At 30.8% G+C, this 12,919-nt stretch overlaps 1 protein-coding gene across 1 annotated transcript; it reads left to right on the top strand.

Moving 5' to 3' along the window:
* Window positions 1-7,694: 7,694 nt before the first annotated feature.
* On the top strand, window positions 7,695-12,919 carry LOC130715054 (NADPH:adrenodoxin oxidoreductase, mitochondrial). Its single transcript, XM_057565047.1, has 12 exons — window positions 7,695-8,077; window positions 8,690-8,803; window positions 8,907-8,960; window positions 9,151-9,267; window positions 9,464-9,573; window positions 9,671-9,744; window positions 10,294-10,355; window positions 10,597-10,795; window positions 11,051-11,111; window positions 11,340-11,407; window positions 11,733-11,875; window positions 12,362-12,919. Exons 1-12 carry the CDS (start codon window positions 7,856-7,858, stop codon window positions 12,593-12,595), a joined length of 1,458 nt encoding a protein of 485 aa, XP_057421030.1. The 5' UTR covers window positions 7,695-7,855; the 3' UTR covers window positions 12,596-12,919.

The following is a 12,919-nucleotide window of genomic DNA, read 5'->3' as shown; positions in this document are numbered from 1 at the left end:
TTGCTAAACAAATGTTCATTCCCCTCAGAATTAAGATGATGATCATGAAACCACAGATGTAAAATTTGATTGATCATCATTAGTTTCTTTCGCGTGCGCATCAGAATCCCACCAAACAACAATACATGATGAATAATTGTCCTTACTAACAACTAGGTGATGCCATTTGAAAGTTCAGTTTACTCTCCTGGCTATTAGTTATATTTATCTGTGTGGTTGAGAACTTCACTTCCATTTTAGTAGCTAATCCACTTGACATTTCATTTTATTTTTTATTTTTTAAATCTTTTCGGCCATACCTAAATAACAAACATTTAAGCATATACAGTAAAATTAAAAGAGTTTAATGGATATGCACTGACAGTGTAAAATAGTTTTACACAGACATCCAATTGAATTCCGTCAAATCAGAAAATATCTTATTCTTTTAATTAAAATTAAAGTCAAATGTAATTATTTCTCCTATGTGGCATGCTTTGATTGAATGACTGTGTAAAATTATTTTACACTGTCAGTGCATATCCATTAAACTCAAATTAAAATTGTTAAAAGAATTGAATACCATATAATTTCTCCAACATCGACTTATATGTTTTGACTCCTTGTTACCTTGCTCACATATGATGTAAAATTTTCTCTTGCACTGTACCCTTATTCTAACTGAATCATTTATTACATATTTTACTTGCCTTACATTCAGAACAAAATGCTAGAAAATGACATCTTTTGAACTCCTGGCAAACTTCCAAACTTTTTTTTTAGAAACTATTCTTTACTCTCTTTATTCATTTTTACTTTGTTGAATTCTTTAAAAAAAAATGACTGCAACTCACACTACAAAAAAATTGTCATTTAGCGGTGTTTATTTTTTTGCATTTAGTGGGGGTTTTTAACCCCCATTAGTTACTTATCGGCGGTTTTGAAAAATCCCGAAATTACGCTCACCACAAATTATTAACGGCATTTTTTCCTTGTTGGATTTTAAACTCAAATTTGAATGTCTTTATTCAATATAAATGAAGCTTTTATTAATTGAATTGTATTCATGAATGTCGATGTATTTGTCTTCAGTTCTGATGTCGTCATGCAGCGGTACGTCAACAATAGAAAAATATCATAAATACGAGTCATTTATGTGTATGTTTTTATAAAGGTTAAAGTGAACTATAACATTTATTGATGAATTTTCATCATGGATGAAATTAATAGTTTTTAGAGCATTTTGTTATTCTGGAAGTCCTCAATGAACATTCATTATGTCTCTACTAGTCCTTTTACCCGTGCGATGCACGGGGGATTTTAATTTTTGTTTATTGTATAAAAAAATTAAATTTGTATTATGTTTATTTAAAAATAGTTTATGAGTTAAAAGGACAAAAAAAAAATTGAATATAAGAAAACACGAATATGTAAATTTTTTCCGTGAAGAATGTGTTTGCTTTTATTTTGTAGAAGCACAACTATTTTATTTATTATTGGGTTTTGTGTTTAATGTTGCACTATTTAATTTAGTTTGTTATAGAGGAAAAAAAATATTTTGTTACCCGTGCGTTACACGGGGTATTATGTTTATTGAGCTAAAGTTTAATAAAGTAATTTATCTTATTAGGTTTATAAAAACAAATTTATGAATTAAAAAATTAAAATTAATTTTAGATTTAAGTTAACTTAAATTTTTTAGTGTTTTTTTGTGTGTTGTATGTGTTTGTATTTATTTTGTAGTGACATAATAATTATACTAATTTGTGTTTTTACGTTTATTTCAACGTTGAACTATTTAATTCGGTCTTTTATATAACAATTTAATTTTTTATTTTAGTGAGATGAAATATTATATGAGTTTAATAGATGCGTACTGTCAGTGTAAAGAAATTTTACAATGTTATCCAATTATTGTATGTCACGTGGGATAAATGATTATATTGCTCATTTATTTTAATTAAATTACAATTATAGTTTCTGATGTTACGGAAATCAATCAGACGTTTGTGTAAAAAAAAATTACACCGACACTATATATTACCTTTTCTCATATTATATATGAGCTGATAAAAGACATTAAGTAAGTAATGATTATAAAAATATTTTGTTACAAATAGGAAATAGAATGATTATTACATTGAGAATGTAACTTGACATTCTGATTGACTTACTGGCTTTCACGAAATATAAGAAAATAATAGAAGACAGTAGTTAGTATAATGGGATAAATATATTTGGATTTTTTTTATATTTATTAATTTAATTTCCCCATTCATTAACTACATGGAGCAGGAAGGTTACAACTCTTTTTGTTGTGACAAATTTTTTTTTTGGCAGCAAAAGAATGATTGAAAATATTAATTAACAAATTTTGTGCAAATTAGAAAATCATGATAAAATTCTCATTAGTATCATTTGATTCAACCATTTAATAAAATAATAATCACAATACACATCTTATCCTTAGTTTTATATTTATATAATTTTTTTAAATCCAAATTAATTTACTATGTCCTATGGAATTTTGTAAATGATATTAAAATTTTAAAGATTAATAATAATATATTATTTATTATATTATATAACTATAATCCTAATAAAATTATAATGCATGTCCTATGGATTTCCGTAACTGATATTAAACTTTTTAATTAGTGTGTAAATGATATTAAATAAACATCAATAAAATATCAAAGTGTAAGTGAAAGGGCTAGTAAAAGGTTTATTGTGGCATTCATATCAAAGTTAATGTTAAACTTTCAAAATTAATTGCTAAAGAATAATATTAATATTTATTTATATATTGTATAAATTTGATAATAATTTTCTATGTCTTGTGAAATTCCGTAACTTATGTTATAATTCCCTAGAAATTTTATCGTGTCTTTTGAAATTTCGTAACTGATATTTTATTTTTATTTAATTTGTAAATAATATCAAATACAAAATTAACAAAAAACTAAGTGGAGGCGCAACGGTTAGTAGAAATTTTATTGTCGCATTCATATCATATTTAATGTAAAATCCCAAACTTTAATATCTAAATATTAATATCAATATTGATTTACATAATTTATAAATTTTAAATAATTTACCATGTCCTAAAGAGAGTTCCATAATTGATATCACATTTTTCAAGATTAATATTATATATTAATTTTATATAAATTAAAAATAATTTTCATGTCATATGGAATTCCGTATATGATTTTATTTTTATTTAATTTGTTACCAATATTAATTAAACTTTAATAGTAGGAAATTTAGGTGTAGGTTAAAGGATTATTAGAAAGTTTAAGTTGAAATTTATAACAAATTTAATGGTAAAATCACAAGCTTGAATTGCTGAATATTAATATGAATATTAATTAATATATTATATAAATCAAAAAATAATTTATCAAGGAATTTCATAAATTATATTAGTTTTTTTAATATTAGTATTAACATTAATTAATTTATTATATAAGACTGAAATGATTTATGATGTCTTATGGAATTTCGTAACTGATATTAAGTTTTTTTAGATTAATATTAATATTTAATAATATATATATATAATAGGAAATTAAAACAATTCATATGTCCTATGTAATTATATTACTGATATTTACCTAATTATTGCCCCTAAAAAAACCTAATTATTTGATATGTAACTAATATTAACTATAAATTTGGTGAAGCTGGAAGGATTACTCTAACATTTATTTTGGCATTTATATTAGATTTAATGTTTAAACCCCTACCTTTTGCACCAAAAAAAACCCTACCTTTAATTGTTAAAGATTAATATTAATATTAGTTAAATTTTTATTTAATATAAAATAATTTACCATGACATATGGAGTTCAATAATTAATATTAATTTTGATTTATTGTGTAATTAATTTAACTAAACACTAAATAAAAAAATCGTAAGTCATATTAACCTATGAAATACTATCTCATATTAACCATTTATTTTGATGAGTAATTTTTGCATTCTCATAAAGTTTAATGTTAAAACATCCACCTTTATTTTTAAATAAATATTAGTTATTATATTCTAGAAATCTAAACTAAAGGATCATGTCTTAAGGAATTTTATAACTAATAACTTTTTTTATTTCAAAAGATTAAGAATCCTAGAATGGTATTTGTATTGTTACAAAAATAATTATTTAGAAACTATATGAAAAAAAATTAAGAATTCTAAAAATTCGTCATGTTACAATAGAAAATACTAAATTTGTATTAGAGTGTATTTTTCTTGTTTTCCGATAAAGAAAAAAAAGTTTATTTTTTCTTCAAACATCAAATTAATTTAACCACTTTATTCATATAATTAACCACAAACTAATACCATTTAACCAACTGACCACTTACAAAAAATGATATCATTTACTGTTACCCTCTCAGTATTGATAAAATCTGCCTTTCAATTTATCAAAAAAATCTCTCTTCAATAATAAAGTTGTATCTTTGTCAATTCACCATGAATAACTCAATTAATATTGAATATGTTTGATACATTGTAATGGTGCCTAGACAAACTAAGAAAGCTCAAACTTTCTGATGCAATAACATGATGTTTATAGCATACTATTTTTGTCCTGCTTCTCAGAATCATCATTTTCTTCTTCCTCTTCCCCCCTCTTTGTCCTCTTCAATGAGAGTTGTACCACCTGGCTTAGGCCTTTCCCTTTTCCACTCCTGTCAATATATGCATTCAACAATAAATCAGCTTGTGTATTGAATGACCACAAATAGAGAAGAAAAATAGTTAGACTTATAAGAGAGTTAGTGAAAAGTTAGTACTTGTAATTATTGTAGTGGAAAGGGTTAGTGGAAAGTTTTTATTGACATTGATATCAAATTTAATGTTTAAACGGTTAACTTTTATTTTTTAGGATTAATGTCTTGTATAAATCCGAACTAACTAATCATGTCCTATGGAATTCCTAAATGATATTAATTACTAATATGTAACCACTAAATTCTTCAATATCCACAATAAGCACATATAAATGAAAGAGAAGATGTCACATTTGGCCTTATAAGAGTACTCTTCCAAAATGAGGACATTGAAACTTGTAAATGTATGAGTGGCAATTCTTGGCCTTAAAAAATTAAAAAGAATATCTTTTTAATATAAAGTAGAAGAGAGGTTTAGTAAATAATTAGGAGAGAATCAATTGAGATAACAGTATGAGGAAAGAATAAAATAAATTATAGTATTGGGGAACTTCTTAAGCCAGGGGATATTCGTAAGGTGTCACTTTTGAAATCATGCACTCATATGAGGAATAAAATAAAGAAGATAACAACCTAATGTGAACAAAAAAATGAATTGAGGAATAAAGAATGTATCTTACTGGAGTGGAAGAGGAGAAATGAGAATAAAGAAAACAACAACCTAATGTGAAAAACAAATTGTAGAAAAATTAAAAGTATGTACTCTGAAGTCAAAACGCAGAAAGAAAGGAAAAAAAAATGAAAGGTTCTTACCACAGTTGGAGAGAACGATCTTGCTCTTTGTGGATTTCTTCCCCCTCGCTTCGTTTTCCACAAAACAAATGGTAGAAAAAATTAGAAGAAGGGTTCTTACCACAGTTGGAGAGAACGATCTTGCCCTTCATCGTTTGCAGATCTTTAAGCTGCAGATCTTTCCTATTATGAAAACATTTAGCTTGCCCGAAGATGGCAGCAAGTTGAATTTGTATTGTTCTATATCTATCAAAAAAGTGCAAGAAGGTAAAATTGCAGAAAGTAGATAAAAGCTCCGTTTAGAAAAGCTTATTTGATTTTATTTATAAGAGGTTATGTAAACAAATATCAACCTCCAACTCTGAATTGAAGAAATTAAAATATTAAGGAGTTGTACTCTTATGCATAAAGAAATTAAAAATTGAGGAGGTTATCTTTGTCTTTTGTGATCTCTTTTTGGAAAAGGCAGAACCTCAAAGAGTTCTGAAACTTTGATCCTATGACATCCAAAATCATGTGAATATAAAGGACAATCAAATTAGTCAGAGGAAAATGAACTCAATTAACTCATGAAAAAAAATCAAATAATCTGAGACAACATGTGGTTAATTAATTTCCATTAACAAAGAGCTTGAACTTTTCAGGATTTATGGTTCTGAAATCTTCAAGCGGGTTTTGTGTGAAAGCTCCATCTCCCATGATTTTATGGCATTTTGCACAGTCTCCTCTAATGAACCTTTTGGCCATTCCTTCAAAATAAATAAATAAAAATAGAAACTCACGAATCATGAGCAACCATAGATCAAATATAGAGAAGATATAAAATAAATAAAAGTGGATTGATGTGGGACTATGGTATATACTGCACCTTGGTAGCAGCAAGTTGAATTTAGTATTGTTCTATGTCTATCAAAAAAGTGCAAGGACGGTAAAATTGCAGAAAGTAGGTAAAAGCTATGTTTAGAAGAATTTATGTAAATAGCTAATAGCCACATTAGCCAAAAGCAAAGGATTTCATTGAGCATTTTGGTCTCTATTAAAAGAACAATCCAAGAAGAAAAACATTGATTAATTTTACTATTAAATTCCAGTTGTACTGAATAAAAATCGAGGAAACCAAAAGAAGAGAAGCAAACCTGAAACATTGCAGAAAACTTTAGACAATCAAGATTAAATCTTTCAAATCTTCACCATGCCATCATCCTCTGTTACCCAATAAAATAATAATTTATAAATTCAAGCATGAAAGTTTAAAGGAAAGAAATACAAATTTATTAGATAACTTTCAAGTCATGATTTCTTTACACATGTGTCTTACTTTACTTGTTCCCCTCATAACAACCTAATATATCATCTTCTCCACTCGCACAGTTTGAACCTGAAATTAACAAAAACCAAATTATAATATTCTAAATTAGAAGCTCAAACGTTGATAGACACACTCACTTTTTAAAAAATTTGCAAAAGACAAAGAAATGATATAATAGAAGGAAAAAGCAAAAAGTACAATGAAAAGTCATTCACCATTTGAGAGTTTGATCAAGCTTGAAACGCCTATGACCGAATCTACTATAAACCAAATAAAAAGCAAAGATAAAGGTAAGAAAACTGGCAAAAAAAAGTATGGAGCAAAGGACTATTTATACATGTAGTTTAAGCTTTGAAGAAGATGAAAGGTTTAAAAAAACTGAAGAATATTGAAGGTTTCTTCAAAGGTTTTTAGGACCCCATATGAATGAATGCATTGATTTTTACAATTAAGTTTAGTGAATGCATTTGAGAATGTAGAAAGACAATGAGATCGCTATGAAGTGGACGGCTGAGATTCAATCCAAGTGAAATAAAATGCATCTTTACCAAAATATCCATGGTCAAGCTTCATAGTCTTTGAAATTATTTGTTGATTGACAGATTTACCCCCAAGGCTGCAAAAACTCTCCCTTTATATAGTTTATAGATAGATAGATAGATAGATAGATAGATAGATAGATGAGTTCCCCAAAGACTTATTTATAACCAGGGTGCCTTTATATTTCAAAACAGAATTATGTTGGTGTTGAACATGAATTAATACAATTTTGAAATTATGATTAGTTGAATACACGTTTGAGACTTGCCCTTGATTTCTAAACATGCACTTATAATGTATATAATTGATTATAAGTGGTTTGTTTTGTTATGTTTTTTATTTAATCAAAAAAGAGGTTTGTGTTTGTCCATGGGATAAAACAGAAGAATAAAAGCCCACCAAAAGCAAGTGTAAAGGAGACAAGCCCAAAGAGCCCAAGAGCCAAACCAGGTGGTGATAGTGGCTTTCCGGCGAGGTTGGGTTCCGGCCACCAAAGGGAGCAGCCTCTGCCAGTAGAGAGCAGAATAGGGAGTTTCTCGTTCACTGCACAAAACGGAGATGACGATTTTGCACGCAAGAAGGTTGCTCTGTAGAAGCTTCTCGAGCATTTCTGGAAACCCTTTGCGGGTGTGTGTTGTTGGAAGCGGCCCTGCTGGTTTCTACACTGCTGAGAAGATGTTGAAGGCGCACCAACAAGCACGAGTTGATATCATTGACAGGTTGCCTACGCCTTTTGGATTGGTCCGCTCCGGTGTCGCACCCGATCACCCTGATACTAAGGTCCATTGTTATTTGCAGCATGAATTCCTCTGTAACTGGTGAACTTCATGATTGATTCATTAGCATTGGTATATTTCATAATGTAAGGGTTGTTAATGGCGGATAGCGTAGCGTAGCGGCTCGAGCCCTATAGCGGACAATAGCAGCAAATAACGGTGAATAGTGGAGTAGCAGTGAACCCCAGAGCGCTACGCTATAGCGCGCTATTAACAGGCCTTATATATGATATGATGATACTTGTGGAAGTTGTTTTCAACAAGAAGTTATTAGTTGTGGCTATTTTGGTGTTATAGAGAAAATTGAAAAGAATGAACCCTCAATTTAACCACTGAAATGATACTATAAAAATCTCATTTTTGTTTATAAGAATCTCAAATGCTGGCCATATTTATCTTTAGGGACTAATGTGTGACTCTCTGGGACTAAGATGAGTTTTTTTTTTGCATTTCTAGGAGGAACTAATGTGTTTGCACTTTGCTGCCAAATTTACAATCTAACTGGGGGTTTACTTGGAAAAAGTATTTCAAAATTTTAGCTGGGGTGGGGTTTTCGATATGTTTCTTTGGTGAGAGTAACTCCAATGAGCTTAGTTTACCAGAAAACTTGCTACAGATTGTCGCCAACCAATTCTCAAGGGTGGCGCAACAGGAACGATGCTCGTTTTTTGGAAATGTGACCCTTGGATCCAGCATCTCTCTCTCTGAATTGCGCGAGCTGTATCATGTGGTGAGGCTCTGGTTCTGGATTTGTTATCTTAGTGGTAACACGTAAATGTGCATATTGGTCAGTTGTACCATCTTTTCAATAACCAGTTTATGCATTTGAACAGGTTGTCCTCGCATATGGTGCTGAAAGTGATAGAAGTCTTGGTGTTCCAGGCGAAGTATGCTTGATTTCCTTATTTGCTTTTTTCCTGAATTATAAGAATATTTACTTGAATTTCTTGTATTTCCTGTAGGATAAGTGATGACTTTTTATTATATTCATTTATTCTGCTATAGTAATGCATCTGCTGATATTTTGAGTTACTTTTACAGTTGTATTTTAATGCCTTTTATATTTTTTCTTCTCAGAACTTGAAAGGGATACTATCAGCTAGAGAGTTTGTTTGGTGGTATAATGGGCACCCAGATGGACGAAATCTTAATCCAGACCTGAAGAGCTCTGATACAGCTGTAGTTCTTGGTCAGGTAACTTTTTACCATGTTCTTCGGTCCCTAGATTTTATAACAAATCTTAGTTGAGCGAATTATATGTTACTTCTTTCTGAGAAAAGACACATTTAATGAATTTTAAGAAAGCACTTGTGAAGTAGACTTTCCGGAATAAACAAATTTAATTTTCACTTGGATTGAGGTTTGGATAAATGGTTTTATCTAATATCAGGGAAATGTTGCACTAGATGTCGCACGTATTCTTTTACGACCTAGTACTGAGTTAGCAACAACAGATATTGCTGGTCATGCTTTGGCTACCTTAGAGGAGAGCTCTATCAGGTATTTAGTTGCATTGTTTGAATTTTGAAACAGCCACATAGAAATAGAGCTTTTGATATTCCATATGTTGGTTTTAGTAATATAAGCAATATTGCAGGGTAGTTTATTTGGTTGGAAGACGTGGTCCATCCCAAGCGGCTTGTACTGCAAAAGAATTACGTGAAGTTCTTGGTAACTTTTGCATCAACTCATACTAAGTTTAAGTTACCCACTCAGTTTTCTTATACATATTTGTTTGATACATTTATTTTGGTGTTGTTCTGTGGAGCCGTGTGGAAAGGGGGGAACACCGTCCATAATGCTATTCTTTATTGGAATTGAAGTTTCCTTTGTAGACCAATACTTCTCAATTAGCATGCCTAGTGATCACTTGTTAATTTGTTTTTTCATTCTCCATTGATTTCATTGATCGCAGTCTCATGTTAGCTTCTTTTCCTATATTTATCAGTCCTACAACTTACTTTGCACCTGTTTCTATTTACTCTACTCATGTATCATTGATTTGAAACCATTGAAGACCTTAAGATGACAATTTGAACTGAAAATGGAACCCTGATCATGTATTTTTGGCCCATCATCTTAAATATTATATTGGTTTCCCATCTTGTCTGTGTTGGTGCTAATTACTTCCAAACAATTTATTATTCGTCATATACTGTAGTTTTACATCATACCCATCTCACACATGACACTAACTGAAGCTTGGACATTTACATGCAGGCATTCATAACCTTAATATTTTCATACAGGAATCTGATTTACATTTGACCCCGTCCGATGAGGTATACGATGAATCTATTTTCTCCCCTATCTCCACTATCTTTCTATCTTCTTCACTCAAAAAACATACAGATACCCCAAGTAGTATGTTTTTTCTAATTGCTTTTTTTAGTCATAATTTCCTGTTTTGTATCTTCTATTCAGGTATCTTATCCTTTAAATCTTTATCAGTAATTAAAGAAAACTGGATTCCTTTTCACTGATATTGTCATGTTTTTATCTCTGATATGTCACTTGGCAAAGGAAGAACTTAAGAGTAGCCGAATACAGAGAAGAGTTTATGAGTTGCTATCTAAGGCAGCTACTTCGAGACCCAAACAAGCTGGTTTGAACCAACGTGAGCTCCATTTTGTCTTCTTCCGAAAGCCAGATAGTTTTCAAGAGTCAGAAGAGAGAGCTGGCCATGTTTCTGGAGTGCACTTTGAGAAGACAGTTCTAAAAGGTAATTTTCGTTTCTTCATGTTTAATTTGTTACAATATAGGCACTAATGTGATATGATATGTTAATAGTTAAGAATTGGCATAATTTATTGTTGTGCAAATGCAACCCAAGTGCAGATATATGCACTGGTGGGCTTTCCTACGATATTAATTATAAACATTTCTTGAAGCTTTGCTAAATACTAGCACCTTTATGTCCATGTAGTCTAATTCTTGTTCAATGAATTTCTTTTGATTAGTCAACATAATTTTACAGGTGCTGGCCCTGGAAAACAGATTGCCATTGGTACTGGAGAGTTTGAAGATACAAAATGCGGGTATCATGTTATCCTCTAAGATTCCTAGTTATAAAATTTGTATTTACTTTGCGTGAAATCGTTTCTTCTGGCATCATTATAATCAAAGATCCATAAGTGGCTATACTCCATTTGCTCCATAAAGTAAAAAGTTTATCATTTTGCTCTGTAAATGACTGACTAGCCTCCTGGACACAAAATGTTGAGAGTAGTTACTGATACCTTGCAACTTGCTGGCTTTTTTTGTAGGATGGCACTTAAGAGTATTGGTTACAAATCAGTCCCAGTTGATGGCTTACCTTTTGATCATAGGAAAGGTGAATGAGTAATGAATTTCCCAATCAATTTTCTTTCAATACAATTTTTTGTAAATTCATGTTACATGTTTTCTTGTGGAAAACCTATGTTTGAATCAATGCTCATTTCAGATGGACTCAGTTACTCATTTCATTTACTTTCTTTCCTCTTTTCACTGTAGCTTTAGGAAAAGATTCCTAATTCTCCTGCTCTGTAGTCTATCCTTTTTGTTAATGAATTATTATTTATGAAAAAATTGGATTGGTGTTTAAGCATGATGCCTGGGCATCTATATGCGTCATCTGACAGGATCTCATATTTGTATGTATGATGGCTAACTTTCAGGTATAGTTCCAAATGATAGAGGTCGAGTGTTGAGTGACACTTTAGATCCTACAGCACTTGAAGAAGGCTTGTATGTATGTGGTTGGTTGAAGAGAGGACCAACAGGGATTATTGCCACAAACCTGTATTGTGCTGAAGAAACTGTATGTTCTCTTGCTTTTCTATTCATATTATTTCTAAAATGAATGATGAGCTTGATCTTGAGCTTTTTGGTAGTTAGTTTGTTACGCGTTTATCATTAAACAGATCATGCATTTATGTTTATTCATTTAGTATTTTGAGTTAGGCTACATTATGAATGCGAGACTAGAAAGGGTGTAGATGTTATTGGATCTTATATCTTGTACAGATCCTGCACATGGCAATCATGTAAATTAAGCCAGCTATATCAGTTGCTGGCAGTTACATTTGTTATGATAACTATAATCCACAACAAATGTTATTTAGCTGTAGTTTTTCATGGTTATGGTGTATACTGATCCTGTATAATGTTACAACATTAATGTTATATTCATTTTTTTGGCTCTACCACTAAATAACAGTGGGGACTAAGGCAGGGTAGCCAAGGTTTGCATGTATACTTTATACTAGCATTGCATTATCATCTGCTGACAATTTTGAAATGATAGGTTTCGAGCATATCAGAAGACATTGAAAGAGGACTTTTGATTTCATCAATGTCCTCGCCAAAACCTGGTAGGGACGGTCTTCTCCAGCTTCTGCATGATAGAAATGTCAGAGTAGTCTCATTTGGTGATTGGGAAAAGATTGACTCTGAAGAAAGGAGGCTTGGAAGTTCAAGGAACAAGCCTAGGGAAAAACTGGCCACCTGGAATGAACTACTGAAAGCAACCTCAGAATGAATCGATTTTGCACATGAACACAATACTTCATGATTTCAGCTTGGTGATCTTAACCTACACGAAGAGCAGTATATGATTGAAAGACAGCTCCAAAATAAAATACACACTTCTTGAAATACCTTGGGCAATTAGTTATCGTGGATATTCATATCAAATCAACTGTTATTGTGGGCAAAGGCAGACAGATTAAAGCTCTTTTCTTTACATTACATACTCATTTTTCTCCTATTAAGCGTTTCTATAACTATTATCTGTGAGACTGTGACTGATTATTCCTCTTAAGTATTTGATAGTGTTCCTAATAACATGGCCTTTTTAGTGGGA

Source organism: Lotus japonicus, chromosome 4, assembly GCF_012489685.1.
Source record: "Lotus japonicus ecotype B-129 chromosome 4, LjGifu_v1.2".
Taxonomy (NCBI): domain Eukaryota; kingdom Viridiplantae; phylum Streptophyta; class Magnoliopsida; order Fabales; family Fabaceae; genus Lotus; species Lotus japonicus.
This window is presented reverse-complemented; position numbering and strand designations above follow the sequence as displayed.